General features: G+C 33.8%; 2 protein-coding genes, 1 long non-coding RNA gene and 2 pseudogenes across 3 annotated transcripts; 2 read left to right on the plus strand and 3 right to left on the minus strand.

Annotated features, from left to right (window-relative positions):
* Positions 1 to 2661: 2661 nt before the first annotated feature.
* On the plus strand, positions 2662 to 3872 carry LOC146942847 (fatty acid elongase 3-like pseudogene; annotated as a pseudogene).
* Positions 3873 to 4051: 179 nt separating this feature from the next.
* On the minus strand, positions 4052 to 5275 carry LOC146942848 (uncharacterized). The gene is made up of 3 exons (XR_015032882.1): positions 5172 to 5275; positions 5026 to 5091; positions 4052 to 4838 (listed from the first exon to the last, which is right to left on the minus strand). It is a non-coding gene; the product is annotated as an uncharacterized LOC146942848 (long non-coding RNA).
* Positions 5257 to 6886, plus strand: LOC146942849 (pathogenesis-related thaumatin-like protein 3.5). The gene is made up of 2 exons (XM_085756939.1): positions 5257 to 5879; positions 5969 to 6886. Exons 1-2 carry the CDS (start codon positions 5819 to 5821, stop codon positions 6658 to 6660), a joined length of 753 nt encoding a protein of 250 aa, XP_085613065.1. The 5' UTR covers positions 5257 to 5818; the 3' UTR covers positions 6661 to 6886.
* A 640-nt stretch (positions 6887 to 7526) lies between these two features.
* LOC146942850 (uncharacterized) lies at positions 7527 to 15444 on the minus strand. Its single transcript, XM_085756937.1, has 17 exons — positions 14939 to 15444; positions 13832 to 14185; positions 13364 to 13504; positions 13026 to 13158; positions 12802 to 12915; positions 12640 to 12713; positions 12479 to 12553; positions 11960 to 12052; positions 11782 to 11842; positions 11330 to 11662; positions 10997 to 11123; positions 10795 to 10894; positions 10135 to 10204; positions 9878 to 10030; positions 9654 to 9749; positions 8562 to 8881; positions 7527 to 8126 (listed from the first exon to the last, which is right to left on the minus strand). The coding sequence occupies exons 1-17, from the start codon at positions 15005 to 15007 to the stop codon at positions 7866 to 7868; spliced, it is 2574 nt and encodes an 857-aa protein (XP_085613063.1). The 5' UTR covers positions 15008 to 15444; the 3' UTR covers positions 7527 to 7865.
* A 577-nt stretch (positions 15445 to 16021) lies between these two features.
* Positions 16022 to 17065, minus strand: LOC146942851 (uncharacterized; annotated as a pseudogene).
* Between the last annotated feature and the right edge of the window lie 3676 nt (positions 17066 to 20741).

Here is a 20741-nt window from a genome sequence, read left to right on the forward strand (position 1 = left end):
CGAAAGAAACACAATAAACTCTTTAGCGTCTTGTGTAGGAACTTGGTTATTAATATTTTGACCGTTAAAAAATAAAAAATCTCTTTGACGTCAAAAAAGTAATATCAAACTGAGCAATATTCAGTCTCTTCACATATGCTTAGTAATATTCAGTCTGGAAGATTACATTGAAAGGATAGATGGTAAAATGACGGATAATTGTGAATCATTGTAATATGTCAAAATATAAACCTTAAAAACCATGAACCATCAACTTAGTTTTAAATAGTTAAAAATAAAAAATTGTAAAATAGTTAAAAGTTCTTAAAAATATAAAAATTGGAAAATAGTTAAAAAAATTGGTGAGGTAGCACTCAACCAAGCAACACTAAAAAAATTATATGCATTAGCGTAACAAAAAAACAGACAGACGGACATAAAATATTACTCTAAACGTTAATGTGTGTATATATTCGCGAGGTTGAAGAAAGGAGATAAAAATATTTGGGATCATTAAATGACAGCGTGAATAAAAATATTTGTGAGATTGTGATGATTAAACGATATTGAAATTAAATATATAAGTGATAAAAAGATAATAAAATTCCTTTGAAAAAAAGGTAATAAAATTAAATGGAATCTCCTTAAAAAATTAATGGAACGGTTAAAAAAAATAAAGTTAAATGGAAGAAAAAAACATATTGAAATATAATATTAAAAAATAAAGAAAAAGTTCCCGGCGTGAGTTGAAAAGAGGTGCTTGTGAAATAAATTGTCAGGAAGTAGTTTTTTAAATTAATATTCAACAACTTCTGGCCAAAGCTCATTCCATTCAATTTTATGCGTTCAAAAAAAGTACTTTTTTTAGTAAGTACTTAATTGATATTGTATTCGGCCTAACTTCTCCTTCAAAATGTAGAGAAGTTTGAAAAAAGTCGGGTCAAACGATACCTTAATCTCCCACAACGGCAATGTAGAAACAATTGAATTTGGGAGGAAAAATTGAAAAATAGTTAAAAATATAAAAATTGGAAAATAATTAAATTTTATTAAAAATATAAAAATAAGAAAATAATTAAAAAAATTGGTTAGGGGCAAAAGTGGAAATTCATAGGCCAAACCTTAAAAAAAAAAAAAACCACTTCCAATAATTGAATTACCAAAATGCCCCTCATAGGGGCAAATTGGTAATTTCAACGGGCATTTCCTTTCTTATATATATAAGTAGACTCAACAAACATTTTTGACTTTTGTTCCTTCAAAAATTTCTTAACTTTTGTCACACACAAAAAATCATTTTAGACCTTACTTATTAGTAGGGGTGTTCGCGGTCCGCCTTAGATCGGTTTTTAGGCAAAACTCATCCGATTCAAAGATAAAGTTATATGCGGTTCGGTTCGGTTTTGGATGATTAATTTTTAAAAATCAATCCTATCCAATTTAATGCAGTTTAATTTGGATCGATTTTTGGATATCTAAATTACAAATTGTAACTTTTTTTTATTAATAATAATCTTATAAAAATATGCTAAAATAATAGGTTTGATACAAAATATAACATATGATTTATAAAAAAAAATTAATAGTACGAAATAAAAATGATTGATTATCTTTGAAACATATGAAATAGAAATTGATTAAGGTAAACTCATATGTACTATTAAAAGACTTAAAAAGAAAAATAATAATAGCTTAATATAATATATTATACTTATAAAAATGGACATATATATTAAAATGTAAGTATGCAGTTTGGTTCGGTTTGAAAAATCAATCTAAAATCCGATCCAATCCGAGCGGTTTTCATAAAATATCATCCAAACACATCCAATATTATTCTGGTTTTGTGCGGTTTTTGGTTTTTTTGGATCGATTTACGGTTTTAATTTGGATCGGTTTGGATTTGAACACCCATACTTATTAGTCTATTTAAAATTTATTCACATAAAACCTAAAATATGAAGTATTTTCTAATTTACACTCATTTAAAAAAAATATAGGTGTAAATTAGCAAACATGTCGATTTTTCATTCGACTGAAAAATCATTCATCATACATATCGTGAAATCAATATGTATGTAGATGCTCTAGCCAATTTAAATTGCGATTTGGATTCTACTTTGATTTTCTATGAGTCCTATCAGATTGATCAATCGTTTATCTTTACTTGATGTTGCTGTTTTATGTCCACCTATTGATCGTTATAGTCTTTTTTCTCTAGTTTTTTTCCGCTTTGCAATAAAAAAAATGTACAAGCTCCCTAGCTAAATTTTTTTATTTTTTTTTAACAAACATATGCTATAAAAGATAGTATTATTGGTTGGGTAGAAATACATGTAAAATTTCTGAGCATTATTTTTTGGAACCACAATTCAACCTTGGACTTGGGTCTGAAATTTGCGCATATTCGTTTTAAATATCATTTCATCTCCTTATCCATGTGACGGTGACCAAATTAAGAAATTAAGAATTATTAGAAAATTAGAAACCGTAACAAGTACGCTTTGAGTTTGAATAGGTTTGTGAATGTCTGCTTGCATTTTTATCATCATATCCTTCTAGAATATGATCCTAAAGAACATTCAATGGCAATGAAAATGAAACAAGAAATTTAAATATAACTGAAGTCATCATCGTATACGACACATAAACAAATCCTTATTGAGATTCAACTTTGGTGGTCCAATTTATAATCCAAATTCCACTCATATAAAATCATCTTAGCAACTTCCAAAAAAATTCCTTACAATAGTACAAGACAATGCAAGAAATCTACACAAAGTCACGAACACATTCAATGCTCGAGTTTACAAAGGAGAAGCTTAAATACTGGCTACTAGATCACCCATCGATTGTTTCATTCCGGTGGAGTCCTGCCCTATCATGGGGCGCCACATGGTGGTTTCTCATCTCCGCCATATTCTTTTACATCTCCATCACGGTAACTATCCATGTCATCCTTAAACTATGTCGGAGACTACGTCCTGTACCGTTGGGTCCATTACCCGCAATTCATAGTCTCTCCATGTCATTAATCTCCCTAACAATATTTTTCGGCATGTTTTTCTCTGCCGAAGCTGAGGTTCGGGACACTCGTTGGCTTTGGCAACGAACCCGAACCACACCATTCGAATGGTTACTATGTTTCCCATTGGGTATTCGTCCATCGGGTCGTGTTTTCTTTTGGTCTTATGCTTTTTACCTCTCTCGTTATCTCCACATGATTAGGACAATTTTCGTCATCTTAAGTGAAAGAAAATTGTCGTTTTTTAGATTATTTAACAACTCGATTATTCTCATAATGTCATATTTATGGCTGGAGTTTTCACAATCGCTTCAAGTGTTGGCTATATTGTTCTCTACGTTGGTTTGTTCAGTGGTTTATGGGTACCGATTTTGGACACAAATTGGGTTACCTAGTAAAACATTTAAATTTTCAGGGAATTTTCATATGGTGTTGTTTGGTTGCAATTTGGCGTGCCATGTTGGAGTACTTTTGTTGCATTATTCTAGAGGAGGATGTAATGGAATTGGAGCATGGGTTTTTAATTCTTTTTTAAATGTTTTAATTCTTTGGCATTTCTTGAAGTCATATGTCGATACGCACTGTCAAAGGAAGGATGCTTCTTCCAAACGAGAGGATGCTAAGTATGCTAAGTCAAAGCCACAGAAATTTGACAATTAGAAGAATAGTCAATATTATCATTTGAGGAGAGGGAGGTTCTTTGTTGCTTCCCTTTTTCTTGATATTTTATTTTTATTCCTCGCATTAACATGTATTTTAGTGTTGTAGAGTCCTTTTGTCATTTTATTTAAGGATTTTAGAAGATTTTAGTTGAGTTATTGATGAATCAAAGGTTAAAGGAATAATAAAATCCAGAAGTAAATATGAAGTCAATATTGTCATTTTATTTTTTTTCACACTATATCATATGGCACTCATCATTTTTCCATCGTCGTTTGGAATTTCAAATGTGAAAGTAACATTTAAAATACCACTAAATAATGAAAACTTCAAAATAAATTTTACATGAAGTTTATCTTCAATTTTTAATTTTCACTAGCATGGGAATTTGTTTTGCAAAAACACACTAATAAGTATAACATAATGATAAATACATCTAATAATAAAACAAATAAAGACAATTCCTACATGAGTTTTCAAATACATTCAAAGCACTAAAGATTTAGAATCCTTCTAAGAACCATTATTGCTTAAAACAATCTTCACAAATTCTTTCCTCAACTCAAAAGTATCCAGTGTGAAAAAAAAGTCACAGAGATTGTTGTCTTTGGTGATAAGCATACCAGCCTTCACAACCTCGTAAGTGGATAGTCCTTCTATTTCTTTTAATATGGACACAACTTGATTCCTTCTTTCAGCTGCGTATTTCTCGTGTAAAAAACAAGATGAGAGTTGTTGCATACTTTCAACACTGCTAGCATAAAACTCACCAAACTTGTTTAATGAAGTTATTAAGCTATCAAAAACATCATCATTATATTTTACTCTTTTACCCCCACGTTTTCTGGTCCTATATGCAGTAGCATCCCATTGTAATTCATTTGCTAGACTTGGTGCCTGAGTATTGTTATAGGTTAGTGATTCATTCAATTCGGACTCATTCTCTTGTCTTGGTTGTCGAGTTGAAAGTAATTCACCTCTTTCGTAACAATCCTGTGACCTTATTCGCTTTTTCATGCGCTTACTTAGAACAAGACAGCAGAACATAATTGTCATCAAAGTAAAGAAATTCAACATCTCAAAATGCATGATCAATATCATTGATATGATCTTTTTCTTCCTTCTCCGTGCTTCCATCAAATGAGCCATGATAAAAAATTGAAGTCTTTATTTGCTGAAAATATCATTAGCTATACAAGTTAATTCAACAATAATTTTAAAGCATTTACTTTCAACAAATACTTGTAGGAAAGGAAATCTTGAGATGGTCTTGCAATTAATTATGAATTTTATAAAAGTTTCTTACTGAAAAGATCACAAGGAAATACAGCAAAACTGGAAGAAGAAAAATAAAATGGTACCTTCTAGAGCAAGCCAAGTCGGAGAGATAGAGATGAAACACTAAGATCTTGAATTAGAACCAAAATCTTCAATAAAAAAAAAACATTAAAGAGAAATGAATAAGTAAAAAGATATTTGAAATTTTGAATAAAGCAGAAAATCAAACCTTGGAGAATTATCATCAGAGTTGATGGAGCAAGATGAATGCAAGAATGAGCATGCAAAAGATGGAATATATCACGGGTTAAAATTGCAAGAACGTGGGTCAAGTAAAGTTCCTGAAAAATTAAACGCCCCCTCAATGCTTAGTGCACTAGTGCCTTAATTACGTGCTCTACTACCACTAATCATTCTCAATTACATTTCTATCTTGTATTTTTCTTTTCGGTTATACAGCACAGAGAACGTGGAGCCTGGCAGGCAAATTAATTAGGATTTTTTTTTTTTTTAAGAAAGAAACTTATTTTTTACTACATACACGTACAATGACAATGTACACACAAGCGGACTATATTTCAATTTTAATTCAGTTTCATACTGTAAACAAATTTTCATATAGATGAAGCTTTTCAAAGATTGGTAGCTTTGAAACGTTTTGGCACACGTCCCACCACAATCTTAAACTGCTCCAAAAAAAATTGGAACCCAACTACTTTACTTAAAATAATTTCGACCCAAATTCAAACATTTCACTCAGAGATTGTAACTATAAATTTTTCAATTCAGTTCGTGGACACACCACAACTTCAACCCTGTTCTCTTCCAAATCTAACTTCAAAAATACTATCAAACAAAAGAACATTCACAAAACTCATGGCTCTTACCACTAACTCAAACACCTTTCCGTTCATCATCCTTCTGCTGCTTCTACTAGGTGAACAAGAAATTCAACACTGATTTTACGTTCCATGTCTTTTGTAAAGTAATTTTGTTTTTAAACTGCTAGTATGGTTTTCTTTGCAGGTAATGTAGCTTCGGGGACAATGTTTACCATAGAAAACCGTTGTAACAACACAATCTGGCCGGGAACACTTTCCGGCAACGGTGCTGAACTACTTGGTGACGGGGGATTTTCTCTGCCGCCAGGATCATCTTTTGAATTCACTGCTCCAGCAGGCTGGTCTGGACGTTTCTGGGGTAGAACCGGCTGCAACTTCGACGGTGCTGGTAACGGGAATTGCATCACAGGAGACTGCACCGGAGGATTGAAATGCAACGGTGGAGGTGCTCCTCCAGTGACGTTGGCGGAGTTTACGATCGGAAGCGGGAATGGAGATAAAGACTTCTATGACGTGAGTTTGGTGGATGGTTACAATGTGGGGATAGGGATACAAGCAACCAGAGGAACAGGTGATTGTCAGTATGCAGGTTGTGTTGCGGATTTGAACGGTCATTGTCCAGCGGAGTTGCAGGTAACAGAGGAAGGGGGTTCGGTGGTTGCCTGTAAGAGTGCGTGTGCGGCGTTTAATACCGAGGAGTTTTGTTGCACCGGTGAACATTCGAGTCCACAGAGTTGCAGTCCAACACAGTACTCAGAGATGTTCAAGACTGCGTGTCCCTCTGCATACAGTTATGCTTATGACGATGCTTCAAGCACTTGCACATGTTCTGGATCCGATTATCTTATCACTTTTTGTCCAACTGCTTCCTCCTAGCCATACCACATTCAACAATGACTTTTGTTTACTCTGATTTTTTTATATTTTTTTTCAAGTTTTCTTTGCTGTCTTGATTCCTTATTTCTGATGGTCTATGTACTATCATTATCATTTATTATATGGTTGGTCATTTTTAATTTGGTTTGGTGATCACTTATGTAAGAGTAATTGAATCATTATTCTTATTTGTTAGTACTTGCACATGTTAACGTGATTGCTCCCATACCGTGCGTGTTCATGCTGATAAGTGAGTGATGAACTTACATTTGGTTACATAAGAAAATAATCTTTTTTATGCTCAAAGAAAGAGTAAGTGATGAATTAGGGCTCTTTGATCTTAAAAACTGATAAATAAAATGGCAAAAATCACATAATCCAGATTCGTTCTTATAATCCAGATTCGTTCTTGAAAGCATCTAATACTAAGGTGATTGATTGTTCAAAACCACTAAAATGCAGCATTTTACCGTAAGCAAACTTCCAGTAGTGTATATTTTGACATTTTTAAGCATATAAATGAGGAGATGAGCAATAACCGACAATTAAAAATCACCAAATGCTATTAGCTTCAATTTCACATGGTTAATGTTACATTCTGACATTCTCATCTATTTCACATTGTTAATACACCTTCACTTCAACAATATAAAATAGTCACTTAACAGATGGTTTAATCTAATTAAAAGACTAACTTGTTTTAATTTATTGTTGTCATAGACTAAAGGTTAGGATCGGTGAAGGACTGAGACTTCAGTGTTAAATTTATTGTTCAATTTTTTCATTGTTGTTGAATGTTTCACCCTCCTCTGATAATTATAAAAGACTACAAATTACCGGAGCATTAATTAAAAAGAAAAAAAAAATGGCAAAATAAGAGATCAAGTATATATATGGAGAAAAGAATGAAGCGGAACTTTTCTTTTTTAACCTTACAACTTACAAGGCCTTCGGCCAAAGCTTTGACAATCGTATCAATATGAACTTCTTTTCTTTTTCCTTTTTTTTTTCTTCTCAATTTTCCTCTTTCCCCTCTACTTTCTATTTCACTAAATTTCAATTTTCTCTACAAAAGGCTCTCCTCTTGGAAAACCAAATCTGCAATCTCATCCAATTTTTCCTAAACAATTTTGGATGAGAAAGCAACCTCCTAAATCTAAGGACTTAAATTACAGTCCAAAATCGCTAAAAGAAGGGGCGGAAGGTTAAAGCTTCCTATATCTTACAGACATTCCTTTTAAAGAACTATTATTTCTCAAAGAAAAACCACTTCGCAGGCGACTAAACCACGACAATTTCATCTCCCCAAACCCGGTGCACTGACCCTCCCCCTCGCCCTCACTGCTAAAGAGGGTTTGGTCAGAGCACTCAAGTGAAGCCCCACATGCTATATTATAAGATTGGCATGCGGAATGGCATACCCGAAGTCTGTTGTCTCCATCCTTGTCACACTTCTGGATTGAGATCTGAAAATTAAATGCCGAAGTCTTCAGACAAATAGGCAAAATTACCAACTGTGCTCTAATATCTAAAGTAAAGACAATGTGAGAAAGCATACAATTCAATAAAAATCAGTCTCATGTTCTTTGGTCAAAAAACCGTGGTAGGACTAGGGAGGTATGTCACGCGTGTTAGATTGACATGATGAAACTTGACTTGAATAAAAACATTCTCATTGAATATCTAACCGACAAAATGGGACTTACACTATTGTTTTATCTTAAGAAAGCATCACATGCAGTGCATTGTAATGTATAGACCAAGTAGAAATGAAAATAGGAAGAAAAATCAGCAGAAAATTGATCGCAAAACAGAATTTCAGGTTAAAGCATGAATAGGAACAATACTATTACAGAAAAAAATAAGAAAAAGAACAATTTTAATATGAAAAGACATCTTACCCAGCAGGCAAGCCGTTTAGCAGCCTCATCACAGTAGGTGCTGCCAAATATATTAAATAACTTCCTAGCACCCCCAGGGAATAATCGGTGGTAATTTGGCATAACAACCACTTCTTCCAACTGCTGCAGTATGCTAGGCTCGCTGGGTGCACAATGCTGACCAGATACATCATTTACCAGTACATTTTTGCAAACTGAGAGACTAGATAGGAGCATGGAGCTGTTCTGGCATGTGTATCCGGCATAGTCAGAACAACGGAATTCACAAACTCCATTATCACAAACCCCACCATGAAGGCTGCATTGCTCATCACACACAGCTGCATGTGGTATGAAGGACAATCAAAAACCAATTCATGTTTCTGCAAGAACAAAATAAACGTCTTTCCTACATACAAAATTATTTAACAAGATTGACTCGATCCTTTATTTTTTTATTATTTCTCAAGGTATCCTCCCAGTACCCTTGGGGTGTGAGTGAGCCTAATCCATTCAGGCATGGATCAATACAGTTCAGCCCTCCCCAAAACTACAAGTGGTGTCTTTAGGACACCAGCCTATGTAACCCATTGGTGGTTGACTTTTCTTTTGGGATAGACAAATGTTTACTTAATCTGTTCTAAACGAATGCCATTGTGAATAAACAAAATGAAAGGAAAACACATAAACTCGAAAGCCTCAATCACATGAAAGTGATTGAGCTTAATTATCCTAAAGGAACCCCAGCACTCAAACGTATTATCAAGTACTCCAACACTCATACTGGGTTACATTTTCAGAGCTCAGCTCACCCCACATATCCTATTACTTTAGATGCAATTCCTTGTTATAATCAGGCATGAGGTTGCAGCAATTAGCATTTGCAGTATGAGAAATAAACTAGTCATATTTTAACAAGGCAAGGACTTTATACTTGAAAAATAAGTAAGAAATTATAATTGTTACCCATCCCATCCCCAACCCACAAGATAGAACGAAACAAGCACAAAAGAAAAAGAAAAAAAGGTCAGATCCCAGAAATGAGGACGTCTTATACAGAGAAATAATCTTGCAGAAAATATCTAGAATCTAGTCTTAAAAATTGGTGCGTACCAGTGGAACAGTCGATGCCGGTGTAGCCAGTTTTACATTCACAGATCCCATTGGAAAGGCACATGCCATTACCATTGCAATTGCCGGGGCAAGAACCTAGAAGTAGTTAAGGGAAGGCATTTTTAGAAAAGGAAAGAGTGAGTACTGCATTGCTGAAGGTAACTTACAGCAGAAGCAGAGTGAATACGTAAGTTATAGCATAAAGGTGGGAAATGAGAGCTCACGTCTACTGCAATCGTGTCCATGAAATCCAATAAAGCAGCGGCATCTTCCATCGACACAATCTCCATTGAAATTACATGAATTGGGACATTGACCGGACACAGATACTGGGTCAGAGTTACAGAGCTCTGGATATGCAGGGCAGATTAATTCACCTATAAAAACGAAAATGAAGAGTCAATTGTCTCCATCAAATTATTGAGAATTGAACATTAACATACGAACAACTCAAAATAAATAAAAAAGCAGTATCATTAACCATTAAAGCCAGGGAACAGAATAGCTCCACCAGCACGAGGACACACTTTCCAGATACCATCCACAGCAACCTGCAGGAAAAACATGGAGCTTCACTCATTTTTGTGATAAAGGAAAAGAAGCGAAGGTTTAGCATACAGTCGAAATACAAGCTTAAGAAAAAGGCAGCAGTAATTGCAGCCGCTCAAATCTAAATGAAGGAATTTTCCTACTCAAACATGGTTGCTCAATTACATATATGATTATTTCCTCAAAAAAAAAAAAAAAAAAAGTCCAGCAATAACATCAATGAAAGAATTGGGAGCAATAGTCACGACAGGCTTACCTTATCAAAATCACAAGAAAAATTCTAAATTTTTTCATATAAAAAAGTCAAGAAACTTCTTTTTAAAAAAAAAATACTTTACTTCCTGGAATTAATGGAATGTACATATGTTGCATTAAATAGAGCGAGTAAACATCGTATTGATTCCACGGAGTAGGGTTGATGCGATATGTGTATACTGCACACAGATTTAAGATAGCGCAGTCTCATGAAATTCTCAATATCATAGCTCAGAGAATCAGACATTACAAGAGTTCCAGATGAAAATCTAATTATATATAGCACTATAAATTAGGGGAACATTTCGCTAGTTTTTATTGACACTCCAAACCATACCTCTAAAGAACTGTTTATACATCTGTGCTGATAACAACCATTGCCCTGGGTCATAGAACCACGTACAAATCCTGTGCGCACTAATGATGAGGCCATACACCTGCATCCAAAAGAAATAACAGTTGGCAACTTCACACCTGCATGTTGTCAATAAAGCAAATGTAAAGCAGTCTGGTGCACAATTTCCGGTCGTAAATCTAACCTAGAGTTACTTCCTCTGACTTCACCAAGCATTCTATCAGGTGCTCGTGCACTATTAGTGTCTGTACATGATCCATCAGAGTACGCAACAAAATAGGTGCAATAATCAGCTAATGAGGATTGTCCACCTGCATCAACGAGTGGAGGTTAAATCCAGCCAAAACACAATTTCGTGTGAACAATGAGTAGTGACAAGAGGGTGGTAACAATGACTAGTGTGGAAGTAATGTCTTGACAAAACAGCATTTACAACATTCTGACACGAGATAACATAACAGAGAAAAGGCATGAATTAGCATTGACTTGTTAGAAATGAAGACATGATTCTATATACCTTTATTAGCTTGTGGAAAATATTGTGCCCACTGAGGTAGGTCTCCACTATATGTTAGGATTGGGCAGTATCCCTCTGCCTCTCTGTTATATGTACAGCCAGAATATTGTGTTGTGTTGCAATGATAAGCTCCCTTCCAGAGATTGCAAGGGGAGGTAACAAATTCAGTACCTTGGTTGCGACCCCAATCAAGACGGTCTGCCATGCTATAATTGGCTTTGTACCATCCACTGTCTTCTAAGAGAGCCAAAGTCATTTTTGAAACTACAGATCTTGTATCCACGGAACCAGTCATAATCTCATTCATCAGAAGCCTTTTCTCCCAATGAGACCCTGAAGTCATTTACAAAACTCTGATCAACCATATTGAGTGTTGCTTTGGTACAACAGCTGCCATAGTTTGACAAGAAAAAAAAAGAATAAGCAAGTAAAGAACATAATGAATGACAAACCTGATGTGCCGCGTCCTCCCCCATCTTCCAGTTCTAAGCCAGTAAAATTTTCAGAGTATGCCTGTCCAGCAAGTCACTAATTAGTCATTTGTTGAATCTTTTGAACGGCACCTTAAGTATGAAAACAGTAAACATGCCATTGAAAGTATATGACATGCATATGTTTGCAAGCAAATACCGCATAATGGTATCGTGAATGCATGACAACACGGGGAAGCACCACTCGATTGACCATCCGTCCAAGCTTTTCATCCATTACTTGTTCTGTAACCTTCAGTTCCAACAAGTAATGATAATATTATAAAACGCGACATTAAAATGCGAACACAATTCTTAATATATGTATTGGAACGAACACAAATGTACCGCTTAAATAAGTACCTATGAAATTTCTGTATAGTTCGTTCATCATTTTCCCCCCAATAAAAGATTTTATAATCCCTAGATATACATTTTAAAGACAAATCAAAGAAATTGTATAGAAACACCATTCCCCAGAACAATTAAATGTTTGTCTGCAGTCTGCACCAATACAATATGAAATTTTACTCAAATTTCATGTATGTCACACTTCATTTCTCAGTTCTAAGGAAGTGACCAATAGTTATTATTATCGTCATAATAAGAATATGAGCAAAAATATTCCATTCAGGAATTTATAAGAAAAATAAATTAAAATATATCTCACAGCATATACCTGATCACGCCGTCTTTTCCTTTCATCTCTAAAATGAGCAAAGGCATGTGGGTCAAAACCAAGAACATGCATAACCTGAAAAAGATCAAACATGAAGATAAGTCCTACAAATTACCTCCCCTGCTCCAATCTCATTTTTATAACCAAAAAATATAACAAACCTCGTGTATTAGAGTAGCTGAAAGCAAAGTCTCTGCCTCAGCAGTCAAATGGCGAGGAGCAACATTCACATGTCCTGCAAAATAAAAATACCTACAGTTCTGAGCATCCCAAATGCGAAATGAAAGCGATCACCTCTACAAACATATGTTTCTAGAATATACCAGCTATAGCACGGCCCCATTGATCCCGTTCACATGCCACTGCCCAAGCAAGTGTATTTCCAGTTGTAGGTCTTGTAGTTACCAAAAGAACCAAGTCGGCATCAGGGACACCTTCTGGTCAAGATGAACAAGCAGGTTATATCTTTCATTAATTAGAATAAAACTTACATTTATGTCTTGCAACAACAACAACAACAAATGCAAATGCAACAAATAAAATGTACCCTCGATATATCCACGAGGAAGCTGCACGCCTCCATCTTGTCCACATGCAGAATATCCACTTAACCGCAAGTTCCCCTTGACAGGCTCAACAGCCAATGCTCTCCTAAACCAGTCAGCAGTCTGACCTAATGCCTGCAGTAAGTCATCAAGGTTAATTGTGTCGATCCAAAATCTATGTGAATGATTATATTATTATAGTTCTAACAACACAGCCCCTCCCACTGCCCAAAGAGATGTAATAAGCTGTTGTAACTGACACAGCACCCAATAATTCTCCCACGGGAAAAGATTATCAGCCTAGTAAATTAAAACAAATTAAAAGGAGAAAACACTTCACCTTACGAAGGCGGCGCTTTTTGTCTTCACCTGAGATATCTTCAGAAGTGCAGTTGTACCAACAATCGCCAACAATTGGAGGGTTACCGTGAGGATTGCAAAAAGGGGAACCAGGAAGAGAAGTTGTGGGAGGCTCTCCAAGCTGCTCATAAAAATAAAATAAAAATATTTTGTTTTTTTAGTAATATAATTGGGGAAATGTTAACCAGTGCCCCGGTGCCCCCGAGGCACTGGTTAAGGATATGAAAAAGGAAATTATATAGTAGTTAATGCATTGAAATTGTGTAATTAATTTATAATAAAGTCAAAAGCAGTTTTCTTTTATGGTAATAATTCCCTTTTATGGTATGCTTAACCAGTGCCTCAGGGGCACCGGTTAGCAGGACCCATATAATTGAGATATTCCCAAATGTTATGGCTAGAAATATAATTCAAAATATCCTCCTATTCATTTATATTAAACACTCACTTTAACAACAGCACCGACTTTTCGACAATCTCTGTCAGGGGAGTGGCCAACAGCATCATAATTTAGATATATCCTAATAGGTTCCTTCACATCATTCTGAGACTCTGATGATGTTGACACTTCAAGAATTGTCCTACCTTTATTCTGAAGGGGCTTCAGTCGACCAGGCTCGTAAACCTGTGGGGTAACCGAATAAACCTTGCGACCAGGTCGCTTTCTCTGTTCAAGAATCTGGTCATGTATACAAGAGTGTGAGACAATGTTGTTTGTATTCCTTTCCAAACCTCCCCATTGAAGTTGGTCTTCATGGGGCTTTGCATTGTGGGCTTCCAAAGATGCCAATATCAATATGATCTGCACAATGAAGCAGAATTTAGTTAGTATATACCCAACTTGAGTAACGATAGTGTCTTTATTCACATATATAATGTATTCGCTTCAAAAGACCTTAAGAAACAACGATGTTCTACACCCCAAAAAAAGGAACAAAAACAGGAAGGAACACGTAAATCAAATCAAACACCACTATTAAAACACTTAACTTTATAAGATATGAAATGAGAAACATGAGAACCTATACCTATCTTTCCAATAAGGTATCAAGTATTTTTCCCCCCTTTTCCGGGTCCTACCAAATTTACCTTAATACTAGCTCATCAGAGTACCACCACTATCTAGAGCCAAATCTATAAGCCAATTTTCAAAATTTACCATTTACATTTGAAGGTAACCGCCAAAGAAGCTAGTTGAACAGTTTCCACTTAAGTTTTCAGGTAGAAACATGTACACACGTAAAGTAAACAATACTATAATCAACCATTGCTCTCAGAACAAAACCCTAACCTTAAAAATCCTGTTTCAGGACAAATATATAAAAAATAATTAATCCATATAAAATTCAATTATTCCCCTCAAAAAAAAAAAAAAAAACTTCAATTATTTACCAGCTTCATAAGCTTCTTACCATATTCAGTGATAAGTTAGAAACTAAAATCAAAGTTGAACATAATTATTCATTAACGACTAAACCCTAATTAAGAGAGTAAAATTAAACTGAAATTAAAAAACTAAACACGCAGAAAACTGATGGAAGAAGCATAATTTCACCTGAAAAACAAGTAGAATGAATCTAATCTTCGAATTGAAAAATGAAGTTCTCCGAATAATTAGCTCCATGAAAAGATGAAAAGTAAAACACGGACGGAGTCAATTCCATTAAATCGCCGGTGAATTTCCGATCAGGTTTAGAACGCACGAAAATCTCCGTGTCTCATACATATTGAGAAGAAAACGAAACGGAAAAAGAAGAAATCCTCTGTGGTTATGAATTGAAACGGATTAATAAATAAATAAATAAATAAATAAATAAACAATGGTATGAAAATGAGATTCAAGATGAAAAACGAAGAAGAGTTTGATTAGAGAAAGAGATTGAGAAAGGTGTAATGTAATGTAGAATGATTGAGAGAGAAGAAGAAAAGTTTTAGAAGTAAAAGAAGAAATAGTTGTTGGTGTTTGTGATCTGTGAAATGGGAGAAACAGTGACAGTGAACGGAAGAAGAAGAAGAAAGAAAGATAGGAAAATAAAATATAGCTATAGATTGGATGTGTATGGAGTGGGTGGAGAACAAATTTATTATTTTAACTATTTTTCTGATTTTAAATACATTTTAAAGTTGGTAATTTCATTATTTCATTAACAATTTTGGGTTGTTATTGTTGCCTTACCTATTTCATCATTATTACTTTTCTGGTACTGTCTTTTTCATTCAAATTTTATTATTTAATCATCAACTTTGAAATTTTTTTATTGTATGGATGATTGATGGATATGTCGTTTGGTACTGATAATCACACACTACATTAATTCCTTTTTCGGTGTTTTATCGAAATTTTTTTTTTCGCCCTACTTTATTTCGAAAAATACAAAAATACCCTACTTTTTCGAAAAATTGCAAAACTGCCCTACTTTTCAGTACCTCGCAACTCCAAGTTGCAAGGTACCTAAAATTTTCTATACCTCGCAACTCCAAGTTGCAAGGTAGTTTGTTATTTTTTTTTTTGAATTTTTTAAATACCAAGCAAGATGGACTTGCGAGGTATTATTGTGTTTTTTTATTAAAAAAATTAAATACCCCACAACTTGGGGTTGCAAGGTATTTTTTTATTATTTCCACACCACCATGCATCATTCCACGCCAACTTTGAGTAAAAAAAAACTTAATTTTAATAAAACAATAAAAATTATTTAACAAATAAAATAACCATAAAATCTACAATTATTACACATGCCCGGCTGTCCCACACCCTCGTCTTCGACGATTTCTTCCACGATTTACTTGAGCGTCATGTTGGGTTTCGTCATTGTTATATGTAGTTGATTGTGTCTGACTACCATGACCCAACGTCAACGACACATCGTGTCCCTTGTTGGCCATCCCATATCCAGAAATTGTTCATTGGAGTTTAACGCATCCGGAGAGAAGTGAGATAGTAGGTTTGTTGGTGTTGGTCGGTTGGTGTACATTGGGTATTGCGGGTTGTTGTAGGGGGGTAATTGGTATTGGAAGGTCCAGCTTGGTTTGAGTCATTATAGGAGAAGTAGTTACTGCTGGACGGTCCAGCTTGGCTTGAGTCATTGTAACCAAAGTTTGACATTGAATTTAGTTGGTAAGTTGACTGATAATGGGGCTCGTATGCATTTCTTGGGGTGGCATATGGTGGTGGTTGGATGATATTTTGTTGTGGGGTGTCAAGAAAATCATACATTATAGAACCATGAGTGTTTTGTGTTGTAAGTGGTTGGGATTGAGGATCATCTAGTCGATTCAAAAATTCTTCATCCCAAAAATCATCATGAATTGGTGCTTGGTTGTTGTGAATTTCAGGTTCATGCTCTGGTTCTATCTCCGGATCTTCTTCTTCTTCTGGATCTGAAACTGTTGGCATTCTGTCAATTGAACTCCTTAGACGTGGATTGCAAGTGGTTGTCAACCAATTAATATACGCATGAGTTGGGGTGAGAGATCTTGGCCGCAAACGAGGTAAAGTATAACGCCGTCGGTTGTCCCAATGTTCGCTCTCTTGTGGAAAGCGAAAACCATTTGATTCGTACCACGTCTTGTACCTTTTGTCCAACTTATGGAATTGCTGCATGTTTATTGGGGCCCCTGGTATTTCTTGTGGCAAACCAAATTGGAGTTTGACCCTATCAGTTGGATGCCATTCCACTTTGTCAAAATATATAAGGTAAGTTGTTGCGGTACAATCCCAATAGTCACCAGGCAAATCGTGTGGAACTTTCTTGTATGGTCTCCATTTAAACTGACACAAAAGAGAAAATTTAGTGTACTGTTAACAATTTTGATATATATGTATAAATAATTCAAAAATCAAGGTTATATTACATGATGTTCTAGTATGTCATCAAACTGTTTTCTGTAAGATATAGTGTCATGGCTTGGATTGCCGTAGTATCTTGAACCTACTCTTGTCCATCTAACAAATGATATTAAAAAATTAGTAACTAATTTACTAAAAAAATAATAGTAATAAGCGAGAATATGTGAGGGAATTAACAAAAAAAAATGTAGTGACCATGCTTACTTTAATCCTAGTGGCCACTGGAGTGGTTTTGAATTTCTCGGAGCGATATGAGTCAACCGACAATATCCCCAAACTTGTAATAGAAAATGACATCCAGCTATAACTTTTGTGTTTGGACGATGTGGAAACTGAGAGAAGATGCGGCGTTTGTAGGATGCCTGGTCATTCCCGCAAAGATTGCATTAATATTAGACATCAGTAGAAATCTAGTCTTTATTTCATATTTATTGTATTGCATTCACTTTTTATTTTATAAATATTATGATTATTATTATTATGATTATTATTATAATTTCTTTTTTATTATTGCCTAAATATACTGTCCAAAATAAAATAATGCAACAAATTAATTCCAGTCATTGTGGACATTGTGGACATCATCCAACGAGTAGTACGGTTCTACATGTACAATACGTTTCACCCTTCGAGTAAGATCATTTGTCAAGTAGAAAAAGTAGTTAAAACATCATTTAATTCGGATAGCGTATCAACCGGATCTAACATCCAACCGCTGAACGGTCGATTTATATGCGCAAATTTAACGCTGGAACGTATTGTATTTGGCATTGTGAAAATAAGGTTAAAAGAAGATAGATGTAAGAATAGAAGATGAAATGGTGTCATAAAATGAAAGATGAAATGAAGTATTTATAGTAGAAGAAATAATATATTTTGCTATTCCCATGTGGTCTGCGTGTGGAAGCTGGAAATAATAAAAAAATACCTTGCAACCCCAAGTTGTGGGGTATTTAATTTTTTTAAAAAAAAACACAATAATACCTCGCAAGTCCATCTTGCTTGGTATTTAAAAAATTCAAAAAAAAAAATAACAAACTAACTTGCAACTTGGAGTTGCGAGGTATAGAAAATTTTAGGTACCTTGCAACTTGGAGTTGCGAGGTACTGAAAAGTAGGGCAGTTTTGCAATTTTTCGAAAAAGTATGGTATTTTTGTATTTTTCGGAATAAAGTATGGCACAAAAAAAAAATTTCGGTTTTTTCTATTATGCTATCTTGCCTTTCCTATTTCGCTTATTAATCTCAGATATATGAATAACGAAAATATATTAAGTTTTTTTATTTGGTGATAATATTAAGGTTAGATTTAAAAGGTAAAATTATCTCCATTAAAAAATTATATTTAAACTCGTTTGAGTTGATATGGTGATGTTGACTTGAGAATTTTTGTGTGTTTCTCTCAAGGTTTCATGTTTAATTTTCATTAGAGATAATTTCAGTGTATTAATTTCGCTTCTTAAAAAATTAAAACTTTATTTATAATGTCAAAATATTTTGAAATTTTTTATCATTTAAATTTACTTTTTTGTTTTTATTTAGAAGAAACAAAATCTAATAATTTTTACGTTTATAATTCATATAATATAATAATTACCATGATTAAAAAATGACATAATTTTTAATTGGTCATCATATGTTTCTAATTTAAATTAATGTTATATTTTTGCATTTTATATAATATCTATAGTTTCAAATTATTATCAAGATTTCAAAATTCTACAATTTATATAAAATAACAAAATATGCATGGTGAAAATAAAACCTAAAATAGAAAATGTAAAAGCTAAAAAAAATCAATTTTTAAAAAAAATATGTATTATCTTGTAACTCAATAATGGAAAATATTTGGGTGACATTGAAATTTTGTGATTTTAGTGTATTTTGATGAAACAGAAAGATAGATGATTAAAATAAATTATTTTGATAAAAATGTATGGTTTGTTAAGAGAGATAAAAAGACAAAGTCATCAATATCATAAAAACTTAAAATCACCTAGCGACTTTTTTTTCTTGAAGAAACCTAGCGGAACAACTTGCATACTATTATCCAATAAAAAAATTTATAAAATTTAATTTCCTTTTATATTCAACTGTACTCTCCCTTTAATTTATATTAAGTCAGGCATGTAATATATTTTTTTTATTTACAATCTTTAAATATGACTCGCGCCTTGGCAATCCTTTTATTTTGTAGAGTTAAACGCAAAAAACTTATTAGTACCAATTTTAGCAACTCAATATATTGATATGGTTTAATACCTTTTTTGGTCATTTAAGTTGACAAACATAACAGATTAATCATTTAAGTTTTAAATAGGTCATTTAAGTTACAAATAGATCCTTTAAGTTGTTAATTTAATGTACCTATTTGAAGTTTTTTAAGTTTTTAAGTTTTAAATAGGTCCTAAAAATGATAACGGTGTATTAAATTAACTCATCTGAAACTTGAAAAACTTAAAGGCTTAACCCGGTATTTTTGTTAAACTTAAAGGACCAAAAGAGATATATAGCCTATTAATATCCATTCATATCAATTTAACATCTTATAACCACCTTAAAAAACAAAAATCTTATAACCTAACATTTCCTTATAATTTTTTTTTCTAAAAAAAGTATAGTAATATAATTTACGTGCCCAGTGCAAATCAACAACTCACCTCACTTTATGTAAGTTTTTTTCTTTTTTGATAAAACCTCACTTTATATATAAAAAAAAAATTGAAGAAGCAAAAGATCACAATTCAAAAGATCACAACCATTCACTAGATTAAAGGTATATCCAATGGGTCAAATTCATTTAAAAAAAAAAATTGAAATTAAGGTCATGCATGGGTACATGACCCATTAAGCTCTCGTACCGTAGCCAGAGCCGTTTCGATTTTCTCGTACAACGTTGTTTTCAAACGTTGGGGATCCAAAGTCCCCTGCTGATAACTCAGCGCAGTATCATGAACAATTCAGAACCAATTAAGAAACAGAAAAAATGAATCCCCAAAGTGGTTTAGCTATTTGAAAACATATAGAGTCCAAATTACGTTGAGTCGTTGATAAACTTGCTCCACCTTAGTATATTATAAGTATCACTATGATAAAATGGAAAGTATGGACCACAAGGGACCTTACTAGAGTCCTTTCATGCAATAAACAGATGCAAAGTTTTTGGCCTCTGGGTAATCATTAAAGAGAAGTGCTCCATACTAACAAATTAATTATATATTCGGCAGCCTGTTTATTTTTCAATTTTATTTAGCTTCAAGCCTTGAACCAATTTATCTTTGACCTGGGCACTTAAAGCTAATAGGCTACACCTACCACACTAAGGCACCAACTATTTATGGATTTGTGTGTTTCCAACTGCAGCACCACCACCTTGTTGTGTTAGATAGCCTGCTTATACTTTTAGGAGGTTGGATTTAAATTTGTTTATGTGAGTTGAGTTCGTAAGGCTCGAAGAAAGAATTGATGCTCATAAAACGCTAACAAAATTACTTACATTGTGTGTGTTT

This window comes from Medicago sativa, chromosome 3 (genome assembly GCF_051527215.1).
Source record: "Medicago sativa cultivar Bolivia chromosome 3, Bolivia_mono, whole genome shotgun sequence".
NCBI lineage: Eukaryota > Viridiplantae > Streptophyta > Magnoliopsida > Fabales > Fabaceae > Medicago > Medicago sativa.